Genomic DNA, 23,896 nt, shown 5'->3' with positions numbered 1-23,896 from the left:
CACTGGTTCTCAAGCCACCTGCCTGGGGAACGTGGGGTTTTATTGATAATGGTGATTTCTCAATTCGTAGCAGAAAGCTTACTAACACATAGAATTTTCTCACAGTGAATTTTTTCTTCTGTAACATTTTCTTAAATCTTTGGCATTTGCAACTGCTCAACCATGTCAGAACCCAGTGAAAAGCAGTACCGGATTTGGCAGAAAACACTTTTTATCATCAGCTTAGTACGTTAGAATTTTACAGTGACGTCCAAGTATTCTGTCATGTGATCAAGTTCAAGAGCCGCTAGAACCCTGCCCTCAGCCATTTATCTTTGATGTAAGAGAGTCCAGATCAGTGGAAGTGAATTAAATTAATAAAAAACAACTGGTGGGTGTTCCAGCAGAGCCCATTTCTGTGTTGTACTACCTTTTTCCTTCTGTGATACGTTTGGTAAGGTCCGAGTCATAGGGAGGCATCTAGGTATTGTACATCTTAAATTTTGATTATGATATACAAATAAAAGAGATCAAGATATATCTAGCCACACAGATTTTAAACTGAACAAGTTAAATTTTTCTTTCTCCATACCATCCAGAAATTGGGGCTAAGTGTGTAATAATAGTACTAAGATTTATTCACCACTTGCTATGTATAAACTCACTTAATCTTTACTGCAAACCTATGAAGTGGGTACTGTTAATTGTCACCATTTTGCAGATGAAGAATATGAGTCACAGGTTAGGTAATTTGTCCAGAGTCACACTGCTAATAAACTAGGATTCAGACCTTGGCGGACTGAGGCCAGAGTTGAAGCTAACTGCATCTTAGCTAATTACCAAGTCAGACTCCATTTAAAAAATCTGTCCCATCAGCTCAGGGCAGTAGAATTTTTCTGGAAAAAAGGCATGAGAAAGTTACATTTGATTTTTTAAAATACTAATAACTTTTTATTATGGAAAATATTTCCATTTGTAGCTGTAGAAGGTAAAAGACTTCAAAAATATAGTACTGTTATCACACTGTAAAAATCAACAGTAATTCTTTTTTATAAATTTTTTAGCTGCTTTGGTGGGTTTACTGGCTATTTTTCTCTCAGTTAGTTAATTAGTTGGGCTGCGTCAGGTCTTAGTTGCAGCACCCAGAGTCCTCGTTGTGTCCTGTGGGATCTTTCCTTCCAGGGCTCAGCCTCTCTAATTGTGGCTCAAGGACTTAGTTACTTCGAGGCATCTGGGATCTTAGTTCCCCCACCAGGAGGACAGATTCTTAACCACTGGACCACAGGGGAAGTCCCAGTAGTTCTTAATATCAGTTAACATTAGTTAGTGTTGAGATTTCCTCCGTTGTCTCCTAATTTTTTTAAAAACAGCTTGGTGAATATCCATCCACTGCAGTTGATTGATATACCTCTTAAGTCTCTTATGATGTACAGCTGACCACTCCATTTTTTTTCCTTCTGCAGTTTTTAAAGTTGGAGAATCCAGGTCCTTTGTCCTGTAAGATTTTCCTATGTAGATTTTCCTGATTGCTTCTTTATGGAGTTTACACATTCTACTGTTTCTGTGAATTTCCTATGGGAATTACATCTAAAGACTAGAATCATTTTCCCCCCAAAATCCTTCCGTTAAAGGCACATATAATGGTGGTTATCTCTCTTTTTGTGATAACAGCCATCGTTGATCATTGTCCAAATCCAGATTTATCAGAGGTTGAAAAGTGCCAGCATTCCAGTTCTGTCAAACTTCTCATATTAGCTAGATTTTTAGTTAAAGAAAAATGTCCTCTTATTGTCTCTTTGGTTACAAAGATGTTTAATTTGAAAAGGAAAGGTGGGAAAAACACTTGATTCTTTCCATTTATTTACCATTTTTCAAAATAATGAGTTTATTCTTCATCATCCTACAAAGGTGACTGAAGTTTTGGTTTGTTTCTTCTTAGTGTCATCATGAACTGATGATCTAAAATATTTGTTTCCATTGATGTTATAAGTCTTACTATTGCTTAAATATTCTCATCTTTGGCCAGTTGGGAGCTTTTCAAGGTGGTACTTTTTGACATAACCTTATAGTCTTTGGTAGTTTCCTTGCTTTTTGTTATGGAAAATTTGTTCCTGGCTAATCCCGTGTATATCTTGTCCCATACCTAGCGTTGACCAGGCTGTCCAAGGAGCCCTGGTTCCTCTTAGTGGTGGGCCGGATTTACTGATCATGACATGAGTATTGTCACTGGCTTTTGAGTAATCCCTTCCTTCTTTTGGTAATTCTGGTGGATATTTTTTTTTCTCCTAGGAGTCCATGAAGAATATCAGCTGCCATATTATGACCTAGTGCCCTCTGACCCTTCCATTGAGGAGATGCGGAAGGTTGTATGTGACCAGAAGCTCCGTCCGAACATCCCCAACTGGTGGCAGAGTTATGAGGTAGGAAGCGCCCGTCTCCTGTGCCCTTCCATCTGCCCAATTTCTCTACCTTAAAGAAGGGTTTCCCAAAAATGGGAACCCCAGGGCTACTACCTGTGTAATAATAGTTATTATGTTTCTGTTACATACTGTTACATACTAAGTCATTGTCTTAGACACTTAGGATCCCCTTTGGAACTTAGAAGAAGAAAGGCTTGTTCCCAAGACACAGATCAGAGACAAAACAAAATCTGAGTGGGCTGTTAGACCTGTCCAACTAGAAAAATGGCTTTGGAGCCATAGTGGGTGAGCTGAGCTCTATGGGAGAGTTCAGAAGCAGCATCCACAAGGGGTCAGCAAGTGAGAGGTGGACTCAGTGAGAAAACAGGTCTGAGGGAGGTGGCTTTCTGAAAACTCAGAAGCAAGGAGGGTGCGGAGGGTTTGGATTTGGGGTTAATGGTGGATGCAGTGGGAAGGGGACGACATTCGGTGGAAATAATAGACGCGAGGACAAATTTATGATCTAGATTCCTAATAAACCTGGAGTTGGGGGGTGCTCGAGTCTTTGGGGGTGCAGGATTTGCTTAGCTGGTGGTCCTGGGGCCCCTTTTCACTGGTGGCTCTGCGTTAAGGCGTGTCACCACTAGAGGGCAGCTCTGCGTTGAGGAACAGAGTGCACATTTCGGTGGCGCCTCCTCTTTGCCTGACAGAGCAGCATTTTCCACAATATTCCTCGGAACCTCAGGGCCTGTTTACTTCAGAGGGTGAGGGAAGCAGAGAGCCAGTCTCTAGCTGCCCCCCACACTCCGTCTTCAGTCAGGGCTCTTCGTGGGTCGGGACTCTGCTTGGGAATACAGGTCCCACTGCTGAAGGAATCGAGAACACTGGCCTGGGTCAGCAGTCAGGGAGCTCTGTAGCCTCCACCGGTGACCCCCCCAGATCCACCCCGCGCCTGTCCGCCGTGGCCGCCTGTGTCATCCAGGCCCTGGCTGCAAACCGCTGCCTCCTCCCCTTCCTCCTCCACTGTGTCTCTGCGGGTGAACGTGGGGTCACCGCTGCGTGCGTGCGCCTGCGGGGGTTGTCCCTGCTGGGCCTGGTTCACCTGCTGCTTTGAGAAAGCCATCAGTAAACAGTCATAAGCGTGGCTACTTGGACCTTCCAGAAGTGGTTTTCAGATCACAGGCTGTGGCAGGTCTTGCTCTCAAGTTCACCTGGACTTGGGGGAATGGCGGACCATGCTTGCAGAGAAGGCCCCTCCACAGGCTGTCGCTTAAGGACTGGCGAGCCCCGGGGGAGTGGGCTCGCGGGCATTTCCCCGGGGTCAGAAGGAGGGCAGGTGGGGGATCGGGCAGGCAGCAGCGGGGCAGGCTCCAGTGACCCCGTTTCTGTGCAGGCGCTGCGGGTGATGGGGAAGATGATGCGGGAGTGCTGGTACGCCAACGGCGCAGCCCGCCTGACCGCGCTGCGCATCAAGAAGACCCTGTCCCAGCTCAGTGTGCAGGAGGACGTGAAGATCTAGCCGCCCCCCACAGCCGCCAGGCCGCGGGACCTACAGCCGAGCGGCCGCGTCGAGCATCAAATGGAGGCCTACCTCTCGTTTCTGCCCAGCCCTCTGTGGCCAGGAGCTTGGCCCACAGAGGGACAGAGCCCGGGAGACTCGCTCACTCCCACGATGGGTTTGAGACACAGACACCTTTGATATTTACCTCCTAGTGGCATGGAACCTCTGAGAGCAAATGGCATGGAGAACTCAATGCCGCGACCCGGACCGGCTGTCGTGGGATGTCCCACAGAGCTCGGTGCCCCCAGCGAGGAGCCTGGTGTGGCGACACGCGGCCCGGGAGGAGCTGAGTGTGGCCCCGTGCTAAGCAGCACTGAGGGCTTTACCCCGGGACCAACCCCAGTGCAGCGAGCGGCCCCGGGAACCAGAAGGATGGCCCCTCCTGGCAGCTCCAGGTCTCCGGCTCCTCTCCGCCTGCGAGGACCCCTGGAGGGACTGCTGGTGCCTGTCTGTCCAGCCGTGTGTGCATGTGCCGAGGTGCGTCCCCTGTTGTGCCTGGTCTGTGCCACGCCCTTACACGTGTGTGTGTATACGTGTGTGTCTGTAGGTGCGCACTTACCTGCTTGAGCTTTTTGTGCATGTACAGGTCGGGGCTGTGGTCGTCATGCCGTCTCTGCGTGCTGGTGCCTCTGTTCAGTAGTGAGCAGCGTCTAGTTTCCCTGGTGCCCCTCCCAGTGGTCTCCCTCCCCACCCCTCCTTCCAGAACCCCCACTCCACAGTGGTACCCCACCCCCCAGCAGGCTATTCCGCCTGCCCCTGTGTCGCCTGGCCCTCCTTCTCCACTTCAGACTGTGGAACCAAAGCTGGCTCAGTTGTCCGTGGCAGGCGAGGCTTTTGGGTCCAAATGTGAGGGAGGAGGGTGGGATGGGCAGGGCAAGAATCTCGGCGGAAACCTGGGGTGTTGTGGTCAGCGGCCACCGTGGGAAATGAGCCAGCCTAAGGGCATCATCCTCAGCAGCGTCAAGGAGGGGCCGAGGAATTTGCAGCCCAGACCTGGGGAGACTCAGACTGGAATGTCACATCTGTCTTTCATATCCCAGATTCTGGAGACAGCAGTGTGTATTTTCGGTGGTGGTGGGTTTAGGGCGGGGAAGGGAAGCAGGGATGAGGACTGGGGAGGGAGGCTGGGGGGGAGGGAGGCATCTGCATGGGTCTTTTACTGGGTTATCCGATCATGGTGGAGGGAAGATGTGAGACTTGCATCCACTTCAGGGGCTTTACTAAAGGGAACAGCCTGAGCTGAACCTGTTATTTAACCTGAGTGTAGTATTTAACGACGTCTAGAAGCACGGTTGTGGGTGGTGGTTCGGTCAGCATATCTTAGGTATATAATAACTTTGAAGCCATAACTTAACTGGAGTGGTTTGGTTTTCTTTTCTTTTTTTTTTTTTTTAATTTTATTGGGAGGGTCTGGATTTTAACTTTTTTTAAATACTGTTGAGTTTTTATAAAAGGAAAACCATCTCTATATGATAATTACCTCTCAATCCATTTGTTTTTAAGGAAATCCCTATAAAAACAACCACACACAAAAAAATGCTTCAATCAGACGCACACAGCTCAATCACACTGGAAATATCTCTCCTTGTACCTGAGCCTGCTCCCCCCCAACCTCACCTGCAAGAGTTCCTCTGCCCTGGGGGTTGGTCTCGCTGGCGTCCTGCCTCCCTGCCCAGTCCCACCCAAAGTGGGTTTTGCACTGGGGCTCTAGCTTTTTGTGCGTCGCCCACAGGTTGCACCTTCTCCTCCAGGCACTCACTCAGCGGACACTCGCTGAGTGCCAGCTGGGTGTCAGGCACCATGCTGGGTGCTGGGAAATACAGCTGTGAACAAAGATAGGCTTGGGTCCTGCTCTTGGAGCGCTGACAATGGGACTGACTCAAGTCAGGGGGTGCCTATCTTGAGACCAGAAGTTTTCATAGTTGGTTCTGAGCCTTTTGAGCCTGGAGCAATTGCTCTTATACAAGACCACTAAGGAGGCGAGGATGCCCCCCTGCCCCCCACCAAAGAGGCCAGTGGTGGGCAGTGAAACCCCCATCACTGCGTTCATCCAGAGCCCCCTTCCTGCCCCCCAGGGGAGGCACAGTGTGTGTGCAGCCTCAGCCCATCCCTGCCTCTAGCCCAGCGATTCTCTGCCAAAGCTTGTGGAGGAGGGGGGAGCCCTCCCCCCACTTCCATCCATCTCCCCAGTGCCCTGGCCTTCCTATTTATTTTCCCGGTGTAGTGCTTCTTTCCTTGCGTTAAAGGAGATCTTCCCCTTACCCTTTGGGCCAATTTACTGGCTACTGATTAATTTCCCTTAAATACCAATTGTGTCATTAGGGGGATCTTCTTTCCCTACCCCTGCTGACGCGCTTCCCCCTTCTTGTCTGCCCTCCGGCAGAGCTTGGCGGGTTATGGGAGCTGATGGAACTCAGACTCCTCACTCCCTGCCTCAACCAGCCTCTGGGATCTGCCGACACTCCTCGACCCAGGGACTCCCAAGCCACTAGCCCACTGCCCAGGTGGCCCAGCTGTCCTCACCACACACTCCTCCACCTCCGGGGAAGACTCAGCAGTTCTGGGGGGAAGCTCCCAGCCCCACTGCCGCCACTCTTAACCCAGGAGTTAGGAGTTAGAGAGTTGGGGAGAAACTAAAGCTGTGGTTTTGGCTCCCTGAGGCTAACCCTGATCCATAGGGCTACCTGCACCTCTGGATTTTGGATTCACAGACCAAGTCCAAGCCCGTTCTTAATGTCGCCATCAAGGCCCCTGAACGGCATTCTCGGTACTTCTGTTTGTTTTTGTACATTTTATTAGAATGGACTGTAAAATAGCCACTTAGACACTTTACCTCTTCAGTATGCAAATGTAAATAAGTTGTAATATAGGAAATCTTTTGTTTTAATATAAGAATGAGCCTGTCCAATTTCTGCTGTACATTATTAAAGTTTTATTCACAGAGCCTCTCTGGTGCTGTCTGTTTGACATCTGTGGACCACCTGGCTGCCCGGCCTTTGTCAGGGGAGTTGGGCAGATGCTCTCAGGTAGTATCTTTCCCCTCCCACTTGCCAGGGCATGATGTACATGAACATCTGCTACAGCAGCTCACGTCAGAAGAGAACCTGATTGGAACATCGGGAGGGTCTTCCTGAGGCTGTTTCTCTGCATTTCATAGAAGGAGGGCCTGGCCTGGAGAGGGAAGGGAGGACAAACTCAGCACCTTCTCTTGGGCTTTGTCCGTATTTGTCTTTTGGCAGTTTTCTCTTTATATAAAAGAGGGTCTTGATCCTGGTAAGTCACAAGCCACCTAGTCTCCACAGCAGCCTAGACCCTCCTCAGTTTTCGCTTCCCCACTCCTGACTTGGAGTAGAAATGTGAATTTGGGGATGGGTTAGGGGACTTTGATATGGGAGTGTACAGTGGTTACTCTGGGATTTTCAGTGTGTGGGTGGCTGTGAATGTCTTTAAAAATCTCTAGGCCGAGGAACCCAAGAGACAAAGTCTAGAATAGGATCTCAAGTTTAGACGGGACTCCAGAGGTCTACCACCCATCACGTGCTTGACTCCCCCACAGCATCCCCGCCAAGTGGCCATAGCCTCATGCCGTGACACTCAGGACCACAGCCCCCACCTGCTGGCCATCTGCTCAGCAGACAGCTCTTCTTTGCATAGAACTGGGCAGCCTCCCTGTGAGTTCTCTCCACAGATGGTTCAGAGCACTAATTCACTCTTCCATTTAAGGTCCCTTAAAATACTTGAAGGCAGCTGTTATGTTTTCATGAATCTTGCAAAGCTTAGAGCTTCTACCATTAATATTAGCAAATACTTACTTAAAAGTTACTGTGTGCTGGGCAGTGTGCCAAAATTGGCCTTACGTACATGAACTGCTTTCATCCTCAAAACAACATGAGGTGGCCATTATTATCCTCTGTGGATTAGGAAACTGATGGTTAGAGAAGACAAATTGCCCACGTATGTAGCTCACAAGGGTGGAAAAGACCTTGGGTCCAGTGTCTGGCCAGAGACTGCAGCCCCTCAGCCTCGGCACATCCTGCCTCCATGACGCCATGTCCTTCCCCCACGCTGGCTGCTTCCCAAGAACCTGGCTGGAGCCTGGGGCCACGGAGGGCACGTAGCAGTCCACCCGGACATTGACTGACAGCACAGACTAGGCTGAGAATCCCAGACTGTTTGACACCTTCAGGTCACATCCCAGGACTGCACTGCATGTCGCGGGTTGAGTAAAATCCAGCCCCCCTCCTCCATCCTGTATGTGAGAAATTGGTATTTTTGAACTCAAGTACAGGATGTTATGTGTTTACCCCATTAAATTTTACCACAGAACCTGCCAATGGCTCCAGCCTGTCAATATTTTAAAATTCTGATTTGTTACCCAGAGTTTTATATTGTCCTGTCATCTGAGATTGTTGGACTGGAGAAAATCAAGCAACTTTCCTCTAGAAGTTGGCTTTTAAGTCTGGCATACATCCCAGTAACCCAAATCAGCCACTAATTAAGTTGTCCTTGCATCCTGGCCAGAATTCTTTAATGGACAAAATAACAGCAAAGGCACAAGCACCTAGCAGATGTAGCAAGGTATTCTTGTGTTTGTCGAAAGGAAAGGTGAAGTGGGTTATAGTGGACCTCATCCCAGTTCAAAAGCTAATCAGTAGTGAGTCATCTTGCCAACTATGGACCCCAAATCCACTAGGCTAAGAACTGCAGGTTCAACTTCCATCATTTTGAAAATCAGAAGGCAACCACACTGGGACCTCTTCATGTGCCCTTGAAGGTTACTAACATTTCACCTTTGTAAGGCCCATGACACAGGAGACCTGAATTCGTTTGAATGTGGGGGTTTTGTTGCCCACATTTAAAATTTCTGTCCCTGCCGTCCTCCCACCAGACCATATCTTCTGATCTACAGTCTGGATCTTGCTAAATACAACCAAAACAGAATGAGGGGTAGAATAGCAAAAGTTTAAGAGACACACAGGAACATGTGAGGGACATGTTATGAAGGCCTGGGGAAAGCTTTGGGTCAAGACAGGAATGGTTTATTAGGGTTCACCAGAGAAATGAAACTAATAGCCTGGATGGATAGATATTTAAAAGAATTGATTCACACAACTGTGCGGCTGGCAAATCTGAAATCTGCAGAGCAGAGAGAGAGGCTAGAGAAGCAGGAAAGAAGACAGTCTGGAGGCAAAATTTTTTCTTCCTCAAGGGACGGCAATCTTTTAAGCCCTTCAACTGATTAGGTAAAGCCCATCCACCCTATGGAGGGTTACCTGCTTTATTGCAAGTCTGTTGATTTAAATGTTAATCACACCTAAAACATAACTTCACAGTAACATCCGGACTTGTCTTTGACCAAACCCCTGGCACCACACCCCAAGAGGAGTTGGGCATCCCATGGCCAGACAGGATCAGATTTAAGGAATATGGCAGATAGCTCTGGATCCACCTGGGAATGGTCCTTGGAGGTCAAGGATGGAGGACAATGGGATAGGAAAGTTTAAGGAACAACAGGATGGACTGGGCTCTAAATTCATTATTATTAAGTAAGAAGTATTTGTTCAACAACCTTAGTGTGTAAAGCAGTAGGCAGAACAGAAGGACGAACAATCTGTGGCCCCTGCCCTTCGAGATGGAGAGAATCTGTACAGAGAACAGGAGGGCAGGTTTTAGCAAGTCCTGCTACACAGCCATGTGTAACGCGTCATGGAAGCACAGGTGAGGTGCCTAGGGAAAGCCAGTCCTCCAGGGGCTCCCCACCAGATAGAATGGATTAGTTAATAGGTAATTACAATGGAGCGAGTTAAGTGCTATGATAAGGGCAGACATGTAATACTCTGGGAACACAGGAAGATGGGGTCAAGAGAGGTGATGTCTCATCTATTTTGGGTTCGGCATTGGCCTACTGACTGGGGACGGGAGATTTGGTCAAAAAGAGTGTCACCATTCAAGAACTAAAGGTGGGACCTCCCTGGTGGTCCAGTGGTTAACAGTCCACCTGCCAGTCCAGGGGACACAGGTTTGATCCCTAGTCCAAGAAGATTCCACATGCCATGGGGCAACTAAGCCTACGTGCCACAACTACTGAACCCATGCTCTAGCACCTGTGCTCTGCAACAAAACCACCAAGAGAAGCTACTACAATGAGAAGCCCACACACCTCAAGGAAGAGTAACCCCTGCTGCCTGCAAATAGAGCAAGCCCAGGCACAGCAAGGAAGACCCAGCACAGCCAAAAGTAATTAATTAAAAAAAAAAGAAGAAGAACCATAAATGTTCAATATCCTAGAGCAAGGGAGCCAGGGTGCACAGAGGAAATCTCTTAGAGCTGCTGAGAAGTCAGGACTGCATCCCGAGGGTCACCAATGCTACCACCTCCCTGTGACAGCCACCTCAGGCTGCTAATCTCCATCACTTTCCCTCTTGAGTCCCGACAGGGTCTCCAAATTCTCAGTAGCATGTTTATGTGGAGTTGTCCCATAAGTGAACACCTCTTTGTCGTTCCGCATGTAGGAACAAGCCCTCGGTGGGTTCTGAGCAGCAGAGTCATGTCATCTTGTGTTTGCGGAAGAACATGATGCTGACTTGAGAAGGCAATTACCGGAGTGGTAGAGCAGGAAACGCTGGAGGACAGGGAGAGGCAGTGGGTAGGACGCTCAGGCTGGGAGCACGGTCAGATGTGGACAGTGAGGAGGAGCCAGCTTCAGTTCGGAGTCTACAGGAGAATCTTAGCTTCGTGTACAGTGCTGTCCCTGGGAGAAGGAGCCAGGGGTGGACCACCAGAGCAGCTGGGTTTGCTAGGAGGGAGGAGATGTGGGGAGTCCGGGGCCCTGAAAGGTGTCATTTTCTTTCCTAGCTATCTGTACCTGTCTGAAATGAGGCGGGATAAAATAATACATGCCCTCTGTCCTAAAAGTGCTAAGTGGATGCTGTAAGGAAAACTAGAGAGCTGACCCTGTCTCCCCTCTGCCAGTCTAACCTGTCCACGCCTGAGATACTAATATCTTGCCATCCTACCTAAGGAGGCAAGATAGTCCCTGACCTCTGACTGGGATCAGACTCAGAGGCCGCTGTATCCAACACAAACAAACTGCCATGTCCGCCTTGCTCCAGTTCCCAGACGCCCCCCACCCCCATCCCCCGCCTCTGCTGCTGGGCTTCCCTGGACCCCAGTGCCACACACAGACACTAGCCTGTGGAAACAGTTGGGAAATAGGAGCCATTAAAGAAAACAACCGCTCCCTGCCCAGTCAGCTGCCCACCAGCTGCCCAGGCCTCCCTTAGCGGCCTGCACCCGGGGCCCAGCCCCATTCCTTCCCAGACAGCCAGCTGAGTTCCAAGCCCTCGCCCTCCCACCTCCCACTCAGAAGCAGTGGCAACACCCCAGTCCTGGGATGAAATGACCATGGGAGAACTCTGACATCAACTCAGACACCAGAGGGGCCTGGGCTTCTGCAGCTCTTGCCCTGAGTGCCTGGATCTCCTGATGGCATCCGAGAGCTTGAGCAGGTGGATGAGGATAGTACTCAAGGGACTGTTGATGGTTAGGTGTCTGGGAAAGGGCTTGTCTCAAAGAAGGAATCTCACCTAGGCCTCGTCCATCAGCCAAGCCCCCGTGTCTGTGCCCCCCTCCACAGACCAAGCCCTGTGCACCCTGAGAGCTAGGAGCCAGGACAGCTGGAACAAAAGGATGCAAAGCCTGGGAAATTCTTCTGAAAGCCTGGCACTTGCTCAGGAATAAGGTACAGATTGAGTGCAGATGTCTGTGGAGCCAGAGCAACAGGGCTTTGCTTTTACCAGGAGGCTTCCTTGGGGAGGAGGGTGGAGTGGGGAGGTATCCTAGTATGAGGCTGCAGAGTGTAGCATGTCCCCCACCCCCATCCCCAGCCTTAAGGAGCTGCCGAAGATGGGATGAGGGGAGCAGATGCTACACTAGAGACTCAGGCTCAGGAGGAAGTGGAGGGTTGGAAAAGGCAAAGTTTTGCGGGCCCGGTGTACTGTCTGGCGCGTGCAGCTTCCTGCACAGAGGAAGCCCACTGGCTGTCTGCCCTCTCCCTGAGGAATGTCACCTGCAGCCAGGCTTAGATCACAAACACAGCTTCCTAACAGGTGTGAAACTCCAGAACTTGGTGACCAAAGCAGAGCTTGGTGTCTCAGCTGAACACAGTACTTCTCAGGTGGAAGAGGAGCTCTGGGTGGGGGGTCCTTAAAATGGGGCTCTAGCGCATGCCGGACAGCCCTTCCCAGATTGATTTGAAGATTTTCCAAGAGATTCATGGCCAGCAGAGGGCACCACTACCCCACCGTATGGCATCCTGGGCTCCCCATTGCCTCCCTGGAGGAACTGGGAATATTGGGAGGAGGAAGCAGGCATGGATCTCTGAGCTCTCAGGGGGAGCTACCAACCACTGAATTAAATAGTCTCCAGAGTCAGGGAGACTGGGCTCTTGTGGGTTCTAATGCTTGTTCTGCCACCATCTTTCCCTCCCCGCTTCAGTTTGCTGCCTCCATTGAATGAGGGCTTGGTTCACCTGGTGTCCACTCTGGACCACAAGGCCCTTTTCGGTTCTGAACTAGGATTTGAGGAAATCATGCGAGGAAGGTGACAGAAATTGCGTCTCCTGGGGCCACCTTTACTCTGGGATTCTCCAGAGCACACTGCCTGGCAAGAGGCAGAAACTTGAGTTTCACTTCTCTGGTGCTGTTCTCTCGCTTGGAGGCGGAGAGGCAGACTGGCCTGGATGCTGACGGGAAGGCTCTGTCTCCACGTCAGTCTGAAGAAGGACTGTCTCAACAGGGCTTGCAGACACCAATGCTGTGACACCCATGGCATCTGCTCCCCCAGGTTTTAGGCAAGGAGGCGTCCCTTAGGTACCACTGTGGGATAGGTGGGGTGGTAGTACAGAAGCACTTATAAGACGCCCTTTTGAGAGTGCCTTCAGGGATAGGCGAGGAGTGAGGAGAATAGAAACCACTGCCTCTCCTGCCTTCGCTCGCCTCCCCATCCCCACCCCCACCACAGATGCTGTCTGTCAGGAGCAGGCAGCAGACGGTCCAGGGGTCCATCTGTGCTACTGCTTCACAATAGAGCCCCATGTTTCCCCACCAACGCCCCCTTGGCCCCTCAGCTGATGGCCACTTGGTGGTGCCAAGGGGGAAGGTGGGAGGAGGCAGAGGAAGGCTCTAAGGGAGCTGGTACTTGGCTCCTGGCCGTCCCCAATCCACCCCTGCCCCCCCACCCAACAAGCATCCTGCCATCTGGACTTGTGTAATCACTGCGGGGTGGAGAAGCACTCCTTCCCACCCACACCTCCTACAGGGGCTGGGGCCCCAGAGGCCTGGGGTTGGGGGAGACAGACAGAGTCAGGAGACTAGGAAGCAAGAAGATGGAGACAGACCCATGGACGGAGAGACACAGGAGACAGAAAGCCTTTCCTAACCTTCCCAGGTTGCTGGGTCACTAGCCCCTCTGTGCTCCACATACCATGCATCTAACACAGCACTGGTGCGTGCATCACTCCCCACTGACCAAGAGCCTCTGTGACCTGGCCCGGAGCAGGGCTTCAACCTAAGGTGAATGAAGAACAGCAGAAGACTGCATCACACAGTGGGTAGATTTCAGGCTCTGCAGGCTGCCCAGGTTTGAATCAGCTCTGTCACAGAGTGGCCTAGAGCAAGTTACTTGACCTCTCTGGGCCTCAGTTTCCTTCTCCGTAAGAGATGATAATGGTATCTATTTCATAGGGTTGTTATGAAGACCAAACAAGTTCATTCATGGATGTAATACACAGAACAGTGTGCACAGCACATGGTAAATGCTTCATAAATGTCAGCTATTAATATAAAGCATAACACAGATTTGGGAACACTGGAGGAGGGGACAGATGAGGACAGTGCATTCCTGGCTTCTGTTTAGCGGCAGACGTCGGGATGTGGAGCCCTCAGCTTGCGGTGCTGACGCCCTGTGGTGGCTGGCCACTCTTCAGACGCCAGGCCTGACCTACCACTTCCTCCTCTCACTTCTTATTCAGGTACCACTGACGACAGAGACTTCGGCTGGGTCATTCCCACCTCTCCCATAGGCTGGCAGCCACAGACAACACAGCCGAGGGTGGGGGGGAGGTGGTCCCCAAGAAGGGTCAGAGTATGGTTGAGCACCAACCCCGAATCCTGAGCACCCTCTCAGCGCACCATATGCCCTGCTATGAGTCAGCCCTACAGTGAGCATCTGTCTGCTGGAGAAAGGTTACCTGATCTCCAATATAAGGAGGTGAGGCTGACGGGCCAGAATTAAGTCTACTACTTTCTGGGTTTCCGTCTCTTCCCTTTTCCCTTGACCTGGGAAGGAGAGGCAGCTCTTTTCACTGTTTCGGGAGCTATGTAAAGAAGAAACCCTGGACCCTTTCACCCCCTAGTGGCTTCTACACAGCTACTTCAGGGCCATCTTTTTCCTCCCACCAGAGACCTCACCCCTCCCCCTGCCTCCTTCTCCTAGCCTAAAGTCTTCTGCAGCCCCCTGGGTCTCCTCAAATCTTACTCTGGGCCTCCAAACCTCCTTCTAAAGACTCCTTACTGTCACTCCACCGCCAGACTCCTCGAATCTCTGAAGACATCCATCCCTAACTTTTCAAACCTCGTGCACAAGCCCTTTCACAGGCTCCCCGTCCCTCAGGTATCACAGAGACCCATACTCCGCCCCAGGATGCCCTGGCCCGCCCCCACCCCCTCCCCGCTCCTTTCCGCGGCTAGCTTTTTTCCCTACGGGCGCTCGAGGTCCCCAAGAGTTTCCCCGGTCTAGGCAAGCCTCAGGAGCTGTGGGCGGGGCTCCGGAGCAGTGGGCTCCGCCCCTGGGGCGGAGCCAAACGCGCAGGAGGCGAGGCCGCTCCCTGCCCGCAGCTCCCCGCCCGCCCCACCAGCCCGCCCCGCTCCCCGAGCCTATAAAGGGAGGCGACCCACCACCCTCTAGGCTGGCATCCTAGAGCCACCGCCAGCCACGCCGCGCGGAGAAAGCGCCGCCAGAGAGGGGCGCCGGAGCCATGACCCTTCGCCGACTCAGGAAGCTGCAGCAGAAAGAGGAGGCGGCGGCCGCCCGAGACCCCGCCGCTCGGGCTCCTGACTCGGAAACCGCTCCCGCCGCTCCGACCCCGACCCCAGCCTCGGGTCCCCCTGCTGCAGCCGCCAGCCCTGGGACCCCCGGGGACGAGCTGTACGCAGCACTGGAGGACTACCACCCCGCCGAGCTGTATCGCGCGCTCGCGGTGTCCGGGGGCACCCTGCCCCGTCGAAAGGTGCGTACCTCCCCAACTCCCGCGGACCCCCTCGGCCCCCGGTACCCTGTGGTGTCCCTTTCTCAAGACCAGAGCTACCCGCCACGGTCCCCATGGACGCCTGCCGATCCCCACCCACACCATGCTCCTGGGGTCCCCGAGTCCCCCAGTTCCTCCCCCGCCCTCTGACCCCCACGGACACGTTCGGATCCTGCTGGGTCCCCTCGACCCTCTGCTCAGAAGGCGCAAACTACCCCCTCCCCGACTCCACGCCGCTCGCGAGCTGGGCGGCTCTCCACTCCCCACGCGACGCCGCCCGGTCTCGCTGCTCTCCTTCCTGCTGCTTCCCCGAGTCCCTGTCCCCTCGCCCCAACTGGCCATCGGCACCCCACCCCGGCCCCGCCTCCCCGCGCCCAGGAGTACTGAGGTCCCCAGGATCCCCCCGCTCGGGCTTCTCCCGTGGGAGCAAGAGGCCTCGAGCTGGGGTCCGGCCGCTGGTCCGGTCAAGTTGAGAGCCGGCGGGCCCGGGGTGGGACTCTCGCCGAGGAAGTGTCTGCGGCGCCGCCGACTCTGAGAGCTCACCCTTCAGAGGGGTCGCCGCATTCCTGGGCTCAGCCGCCTCGCCCTGCCTCTGAGGTGCGGGGCCCCCGCGAGGCCACGGCTCCCTGGGCGTCCGCCGCGACCGGACGCGGTGGGAGGGGTCGCAGGGCGCCCGCTGGGCAGGAAGGATGCGGGCCGCGCCCGCCCTCGGAGTCTCCCCCTCCGCCGGGCTTTTCCTCTGGCCCGAGGGAGACCCGAGCGCTCAGAAAGAAAACTCAAGACTCAGGTTAAGGAGAGGGGACTGGTGGCCTTTCCCAGCTCAGCCCCCCTCCTCTTCCTCTGGCCCCTGGCTCCCCCCCCCCCCCCCAACACAATGAACAGCTTGTTGAGAATTTGCATTTTATGAAAATCGGGTGGAAAGACAAAGGGGTCTCTCTATGCTGCCCAGTCCTTCCTCCCTGGCCCGTTTGGGAACTGTCCCCACCCTTGAGGCCCGTCTGTAAGGTTCTAGAGAAGGAGGGCTTACTTCTCTTCCTGGCCTCGGGGTAGCCTGGGGGGAGGGTTAACCAGTGCACTGACCAGGAAGCTCCTGGGTTGTTTGCGGCACACGGGACAAGGGCTGGTCTGGAATGGGGCTTCTTCCAAGCATCAGTCATTAAGGGAGGGAAAGACACTGCTTTAGTTTCTCAAGGACCCAAAAGAGGTAGGGTTCCCTCAGCTCTGTCATCCCTCACACCAAAATCCAAACGAAACCAACCAAACAACAATGATAACAAAACCTCCCCCTCTCTCTCCTTGAGTGTAGTGAGACTGGAACAAGTCTGAGATCTAAGTTTTTGTTTTGTCCCAGAAAGCAACAACATGTGTCACAATGCTGAGAGGCCCAGGTGGAGCTGGGCACAGCTGGCCACCTGCAGCTGGACTCCATAGTTTGAGGGAGGGGGCTTGGCCCCTCTATCCCTCGCCTTTCCATGATCAAGCTGAGATTCCAGCCTTCTAGACCAGGGCCCCTGACCCCAGCTCCTGCAAGCCACTCTTTGTGACTGAGAAATTAGGAGAGATCTGACTGGCCTTGGGGCTCTGAAATGTCTTGATAGGCAAGCCCAGGGGCCCCTGCCCTTCTCTGAATAATATCTGAATAGGAAGAGCCCCTGCTTCACCATTTGGGGTCTAGGGTGCTGGGCCCCTGCAGACATGCACCCTGGGGGCAGAGGCTATTCTACCTAGAGTCATGAAAACTCCCACCCCCTCCAGACTAGGAACCAGGACAGGACTTAGAGGTTCATGCATCTGGAGCCCAGGAGATTGTTGTGTTCCCAAGGTCCCAGTTGTGGGGATAAAGCTTAGGGAGAAAGCTGTGGAGTGATACTGGTGGTGGCACTCTGCAGGGTTAGTTACCCCGGCACCAGAGCAGGTATGGAGCTGGAACAGGACAGATAGGCAATAGGAAGTGAGATGCTGGGTCTAGGACTTGAGCCCAGGAGAGGAACCCCCAAAAGGAGGGCTCTCAGCATCTGCTCCAGGACACCTCCCTCTCACCTGCTTCTTCCTGACTCTCTTTCCCACCCAGGGCTCAGGATTCCGCTGGAAGAACCTCAGCCAGAGCCCTGAGCAGCAGCGGTGAGTCACCATTCCCCCCGCCTCTGCCCTGGTCCAAAGGATGCGGTGCTGGGGAGGGGGCAGCATGACGCAGCATCACAGCCCACCCAGGGGGAGTCACGCTCCCACCCTTTCAGCACGGTGCCCTCACCAGGCATGAGGGGCAGGTGGGGGTGTGGGCTGTGTGAAGAGGGTGGCGGAGGAAGGAGGGAGGGACTTTTGAGTCATCAGGTGCTCCTTAAACCACCCCCAGTCCCTGCCAGTCACCCCTCCCTGGAGAAATCTGGATCTGGGAGCGGGGAAGCAGGAGAAGTTTGGGGGGCTCCCCTGGGCCTTCCCAGCCCAGCAAACCCTGAAGGCCCAAACCATGGCAAGCTGCATCCAGCTGCTCGACTGTCTGGCCCTGCACCCAAAACCTCAGTGCTCTGCTGGTCCCATCGGTGGTGGCCTCTAAGGAAGGGCCTGAGGTGAGGGCAGAAGGACTAGCCCTACTGCGCCTGTGTCCCATCCTGATGTGAGCCTGGTTTCTAAAATGGATCAGCAGACTATGGCCTGCTGGCCAGATTGGCCTTGAGCTGAGAGTTGTTTTGATATTTCTAGAGGGTTGTAAAAATAAAGACAAAGAACAATATAGGACAGAGGCTGTCAAATAATTCAGGTCTCGAAAGGCTGAAATATTTACCGTCTGACCCTTTGCAGAAAAACTTTGCCAACCCTTTTAGAAAAGCAGACAGCACTGGAATAGACACAGTCACCCTGCCCCCCACCCCCACCCCGGCCCGGATACACACAGAGGGGGAAAGGCCTGCTTTCAAAGCAGGGAGGAGCTCGCGCTGGGGTAGGAGTTGCCGATCAGCATTTGTGGGGGTATGTGGGTCAGGCTGGGCACCGAGAGGCCTGGGTCTCCAGGGCCTTGCTGAGGCCGAGAGACTTGAAGAGGACTTTGGAGGCTGCTTCAACTCGGCTTCTGGCGGGGCGGGAAGGAAGGGGGTGGGAGTGGGCAGAGGAAACTCTGGGCTCCCCCAGCAGGCGAGGATCTGGAGCTGCTCCAAACCATTGTGTCCAGTGGGCAGGCCTTCAGTGCGGGAAGGGGCGGCCTCGAGGCTCCCCTCCCCCCAGCTCTCACATCTGGTGGGCTGGCCTCACCACAGCTGGGAGGAGCCGCTGGGGTCCTGGCTGAGCCTCGTGACTGGCCTCTGGGGGTGGGGCCAGCCCTCTCCCCAGGGCTCTGGAGCAGACAGCGCTCCAGGCTGTCTGGGGCCGAATTAGGGGCCGACCGAATTGGGGGCCTCAGCTAGTCAGTCAGTAGTATTCTGGGGCTCACTAGGAAGCTGGGAGTGTGGCCGAAAAACTCAGCTAGTTCAACTGGCTCTGGGGGCTAGCCATTGCCGTGTGTCCCCCACCAGAGGGGATTGATTTTGTGTGGCTTGATGAAGCTGATTTCAGTATGGGGAAAGCCATCCCGACAGCCTGGGATGAGTGTGGCTTGTCATTGGAGACAGTGAGCCCTGCCTGGATGTTCCAGAGCAGACTCTGGCATCAGCAGAGGGCCACATTATGGGCCCACCAGGCTCCTCTTTAATCCTGACAGACTTGATGAGATGGCCCCTGTGTCTCCTGCAGGAAAGTGCTGACTTTGGAGAAGGAGGAGAACCAGACCTTTGGCTTTGAGATCCAGGTGGGAGAAGCTGGGTGCAGAGGGAGGGAAGGGTTGGGAGGCCGGTCTGAGGGACGGCTGGATCCTGCCCCACCCCTGGGCTGAGGGTCCCCTTGCCTGTTACAGACTTACGGCCTTCACCACCGAGAGGAGCAGCGTGTGGAGATGGTGACCTTTGTCTGCCGGGTTCATGAGTCCAGCCCTGCCCAGCTGGCGGGGCTCACACCAGGTGGGGCCTGAGCCCAGGACACGGGGCAAGCAGAGGGGGCAAGAAATCCAATCAGTTCCCCTTCCTCCTCCTATTTTGAGAAGGCCAGAAAGAAGAATGAGTTGGATCAAGGCAAATTTTCCATTTACTGTATGATCTTGAATATTCCCATCTGTACACTGGGGGCAGTAACATGTCCTCACATCAGTGTGGTGAGGGGCTTTCCCGGGCACAAAGCCAGGGCCTGCCTGGTAAACGGCAGATGGTGCCACGGCTATTCTGGCTCCTCCTGGCGATCTGGCAACCCAGCATGGGCAGGAATCGGGGAGAGAGCAAGTCCATCTTGTTCCCAACCTGGCCCAATACTGGGGTACCCGTGATACTTCCTCTAACAAGGACATGGTGCTGCCAGTAGGAGACCTTTGGGACCGGTCAAATCTAGAGCCCCAAGTCCCAGGAAGGGGCAGCCTGAGACTGCACGAACTGACCCCCACCCCTCCTACCCAATCCTATCACTGTTTTCTTCCTGAAGCCCTCATCTCGTTGCCCATTCACCAGCAGCCTCTGGTAGCTAAGTGGTATACTGCAACTTTGCAAGGTAGTTTCACATCCCCATGGTAGCCACCACAGGGGTCCACACTTCCTTTTCCAACTGGGCAGTGGGTCCTAAGAGAGGGTGGTCTGCTCTGCTGGAGGTCAGGAGGCTCTGCAGCAGCCTAGGGTGTCAGAGGTTGAAGCCTCAAGCTTGGAGGCCAGTGTTAGTTCCCGGTGTGGTGCTCCTCACCCTCCTGCCTTCCTGTCTCAGCTGGGTCTCACTGGTGACAGCCTGTGGGCTGGACCAAAATAACCAGCTCTGGGGGAAGCCCAGGCTTGCTGATAGGGCTCAGCCTTTGGGGACAGAGCTTCCTAAGAGTGAGATGCAGATGTAGGTGTTTGAGGGCCCTGGCCCCTATGCTAGGGTGCCAGGTCTGGACAAGATTGCCCCAGAACCATGAGTGGAGGTGGGGAGCTCAGGAGAGTTCTCTGGGGTTTGTGGTGAAGGTAGGGGGCTGGAATTCTTCCGCATGCCCAGTGGAGCAAATGCTGATCCCCTCTCTGCCTGGCAGGGGATACCATCGCCAGCGTCAACGGCCTGAACGTGGAAGGCATCCGACATCGGGAAATTGTCAACATCATTAAGGCATCTGGCAACGTTCTCAGGTACATCCAGATGCTGTGGTCCCTAGGGGATTCCTGAGCCCAGCCTTTCTTCCCCACCCTGGGGGCCCACTCATCTTTTGATTCCCCTGTCTTCTCAGACTGGAAACTCTGTACGGGACATCAATCAGGAAGGCGGAACTGGAGGCTCGTCTGCAGTACCTGAAGGTAAAGCAGCCTGGAAACCATCCAGGCGCCAGGCTCCTCTTCCCAAACCCCTGCCCCTGCAGGCCCCGCTGGTTTTTTGGTTTTTGGTTGTGCTGGGTCTTAGTTGTGGCATGTGGGATATTCATTGTGGCACACAGGATCTTTAGTTATGGCATGGGAGGCTTAGTTCCCTCTCTGGGAACACAGAGCCTTAATCACTGAACCACCAGAGAAGTCCTCCCACTCTTTTTGGGGGGTCGTTTATCTGCCTGAACCTCCTTTTAACCTTCAGCTTTCTTCTGTGTACTCCCCGATCCCTCAGTCTGTAGCCACCTCTGGTTAGGTTCTTGCTGACTCCTGACAGTGAGGTGGGTGTGTCTCTTGCAGCAAACCCTATATGAGAAGTGGGGAGAATACAGGTCCCTAATGGTGCAGGAGCAGCGGCTGGTGCATGGTGAGTAGATGAGTGGTGTGAAGGGCCACTTGGGCCCCTACCTATACCCCCATACCTGCTTCCCCCAAAACTAGTGGGTTACTTCCCCCTTCAGGTGAAGAAAGGTTTGCCGAACTACTGCTCTGGGTGCAATGCTGCCCTGAGCTGGGGGCCCACATATTTTCATTCTCACAATAGTGCCCTGAAGGAAACTACTACACAGAACCATCTCCATCTTACAGATGGGAACACCAAGGCTCCAAGAGCGTGTTTCAGGCCCCTTTCGTGACTCTTGTGTCATAAGCGACCCTCATGAGGATCTGAGTGTATAATTCGTGTTTTACAGACCGGGGAAGTAGGGTTCAAAGTTTTAGCTTGCCCAAGGGCCACACTGATGGTCAACAGGAAGGAGCGAAGGCCCCCTATCCGTGCCTTCTGACGCCCCCCCCCCCCCCCGCCCCCCGTGTCTTCTGCCCCCAGGTCTCGTGGTGAAGGACCCGAGCATCTATGACACGCTGGAGTCGGTGCGCTCCTGCCTGTACGGCGCGGGCCTGCTCCCGGGCTCGCTGCCCTTTGGGCCTCTGCTGGCCGCCCCGGGAAGCTCCCGCGGGGGAGCGCGGCGGACCGGGGGCGATTCGGACGATGCAGTCTACCACACGTGCTTCTTCGGGGGCGCTGAGACGCCTGCGCCCCCGCCGCCGCCGCCACCGCCCCTCGCGCGCCTGCCGGGATCGGGCGCGGCCGACGCTCCGGCCCCGGGGTCCCGGGCGATGCTGAGCCGCAGCGCCAGTGTGCGGTGCGCGGGCCCCGCGGGCGGCGGCGGTGGCGGCGGCGGCGGCAGCGCCGCGCTCTGGACTGAGGCCCGCGAGCAGGCCCTGCGCGGCCCCGGCCTGCGCAAAACCAAGTACCGCAGCTTCCGCCGGCGGCTGCTCAAGTTCATCCCCGGACTCAATCGCTCCCTGGAGGAGGAGGAGAGCCAGCTGTAGGGGCGGTGGTGGGCGGGGGAACGTATTTATTTATTTATTCTTTCCAGCCAGTGCAAAAAGGGGGCGGGGGCGGTCGCTCGGCCGCCAAGGGGACCCCAAGAGCCCAGAGCAGCGGGGAAGGGTCCTTGGCAACCCCAGCTGGTCCTGGCTAGTTTCTGCAGCGTGGTGAACCCCAGCCCCAGGCCTCTTCACTCGTCCTCCCCCAAACTACACTGGGAGGTGGGCACAGGCGAACTGGAGAGTTCGGGGTTGGGAGAAGTTCTGGGGCCCAAAATGGGACGTGCCGTCCTACATCTGGGTCAGTAGTGCCTTGTGGGGTATCCAGGAAAACTCCTCCTTCAGGTGGGGGGACCCTGTCCCACGAAGCCCTCTCCTCAGCTTTACTTGCTCCCCACCCTTGGCCTTGCGGATAAATGGCCTCCGCCCGGTCGTTCCCCTGCCCACCCCACACAGACACAGTTCCAGTTATCCAGTGGGCGCCTGAGGGGGCCCAAGGTGCTGGTCTCCCTCCCTCTCAGCCTTGACCCCTAAGGGCTTGGCCCCCCTAGGGGCCTGTAACTAAGTGGGGTCCTCCTGGGCAGGGGTCCTGGGTCCTCTGCCTTGGGAGATAGGAATGGGCACATCCGGGTGGGGTGAGGGCAGTACAGACTGTTCCACCGTTTTGCATATTGTTGCTTCTGAACCACAAACTGTATAAAATGGACGGTTTTTTGCATCTGTGTCAGTGTGGTGACTGCCTGAGGGGGAGGATTGGGCTCCGGCAAGCTCTGACTCCACCACTCCGCCCCTCAACACACACACAGACACACACACACTATATTTTACATCTTATTTGCTTGGAGCCTGCAGCCAGGGAAACAGACTGGGGGATTCTGACTTACATGTATGGGCCTGAACTAGAGGCCCCACACTGCTTCAGAACTTGGGCCTCTTGTTTAATGCATCTGGAACTGCCCCTTCCCCAAATACCACAACAGGTGGGGTCGAGGTTCCTCTAAACCTAGCCTTGGGTAAACAACTGTTTGGCCGCTCTCTCTCCTAGCAATCTGGGGCCTCCTGCATAGGAGTCCCTAGCCATCATCCAGCCAACCTGTGACAAGCCAAATCACTGGTCACTCGTTCTAGAACTCCTCAAAGGTGTCCCATCACTCCCAGAATAAGATCCTAATTCCTACGCAGGCATATCTGACCCCTGCCTGCCTCATCTTCTTGCCTCCCCTCTCGCTCCCTGCTCCGGCCACCTTGCCCACGGTACACTTCAGGTGTCCTGCCCTCAGTGTCTCTGTGGACTTGCTCTGTCTTTGGTATGCAGCATGGCCTCCCCAGGGCCCTCCCATTTGGTCTAAAATATGGCCGAGCCTTGTTTTATTTGCATCATATTACTCATCCCCATCTGAAACTGTCTTGACTTGAACGGGTTTGGGTTTTTGCCTGGCTCCCCTCCCCACAGGATGAACACTCTTGAGAGCAGGACTCTGGGGCCTCTCCTGTCTTACTGCTTTATTTCATGCTCAACACTAGCACATAGTAGAACCTCAGTAAACACGGTGTGTGCTCAAAGCGTCTGCAAAAGGTGGTCACCACCTTCTTTGAGGTGACCCAGGGTAAGTGAGCTGTCTAGGGGTCACAAGTAAGTGGCAGAGTAGGGCCCAGGACTCGAGCCTCCTGTGCTAGTAGCGTTCCTCCGTGGCAGTAGGATCATACAAAGGGCGCCCTTGAGAGGTCTCAGTGGCACCCTCCCCCAGGCAGGCCACCTCCTATGCTCGCCTTCCTGCACCGGGGCACTTGCTTCCTGAAGGGGCTCCCTGCTTCCCCTCTAACCCTCGGACCATCCTTTTACACAGCAGTTGGGGTGATCTTTCCAAAAAGGAAATTGGGTCACAACCCTTCTTAAAACCCATTATGGCTTCCCCTGGAATTAAAA

The 23,896-nt window shown here is 54.2% G+C and overlaps 2 protein-coding genes across 4 annotated transcripts in view; both read left to right on the top strand.

The window, feature by feature from the left end:
• Positions 1-6,883, top strand: part of ACVR1B (activin A receptor type 1B) — a 34,798-nt gene extending 27,915 nt beyond the window's left edge. For both annotated transcript variants that reach the window (XM_061127487.1, XM_061127496.1), the window contains exons 8-9: positions 2,269-2,399; positions 3,772-6,883. In XM_061127487.1, coding sequence (XP_060983470.1) covers positions 2,269-2,399; positions 3,772-3,897 — 257 coding nt within the window. In that variant the 3' untranslated portion in view covers positions 3,898-6,883. The remainder of the gene's footprint in view (positions 1-2,268; positions 2,400-3,771) is intronic.
• A 7,991-nt stretch (positions 6,884-14,874) lies between these two features.
• TAMALIN (trafficking regulator and scaffold protein tamalin) lies at positions 14,875-22,687 on the top strand. 2 transcript variants are annotated; one of them, XM_061127510.1, is made up of 8 exons: positions 14,875-15,226; positions 17,316-17,365; positions 18,968-19,022; positions 19,128-19,230; positions 20,316-20,409; positions 20,508-20,574; positions 20,941-21,007; positions 21,467-22,687. In XM_061127510.1, the coding sequence occupies exons 1-8, from the start codon at positions 14,975-14,977 to the stop codon at positions 21,970-21,972; spliced, it is 1,194 nt and encodes a 397-aa protein (XP_060983493.1). In that variant the 5' UTR covers positions 14,875-14,974; the 3' UTR covers positions 21,973-22,687. The 2 variants fall into 2 exon arrangements, with proteins under 2 accessions (XP_060983493.1, XP_060983501.1); XM_061127518.1 differs by lacking the exon at positions 14,875-15,226 and adding an exon at positions 15,252-15,841.
• The last annotated feature ends 1,209 nt before the right edge of the window (positions 22,688-23,896 follow it).

The sequence above is a fragment of the Dama dama genome, chromosome 3 (assembly GCF_033118175.1).
Source record: "Dama dama isolate Ldn47 chromosome 3, ASM3311817v1, whole genome shotgun sequence".
NCBI classification, from domain to species: Eukaryota; Metazoa; Chordata; class Mammalia; order Artiodactyla; family Cervidae; genus Dama; species Dama dama.
The sequence above is the reverse complement of the archived record's forward strand: the minus strand, read 5'-3'. Positions and strand labels throughout refer to the sequence as shown.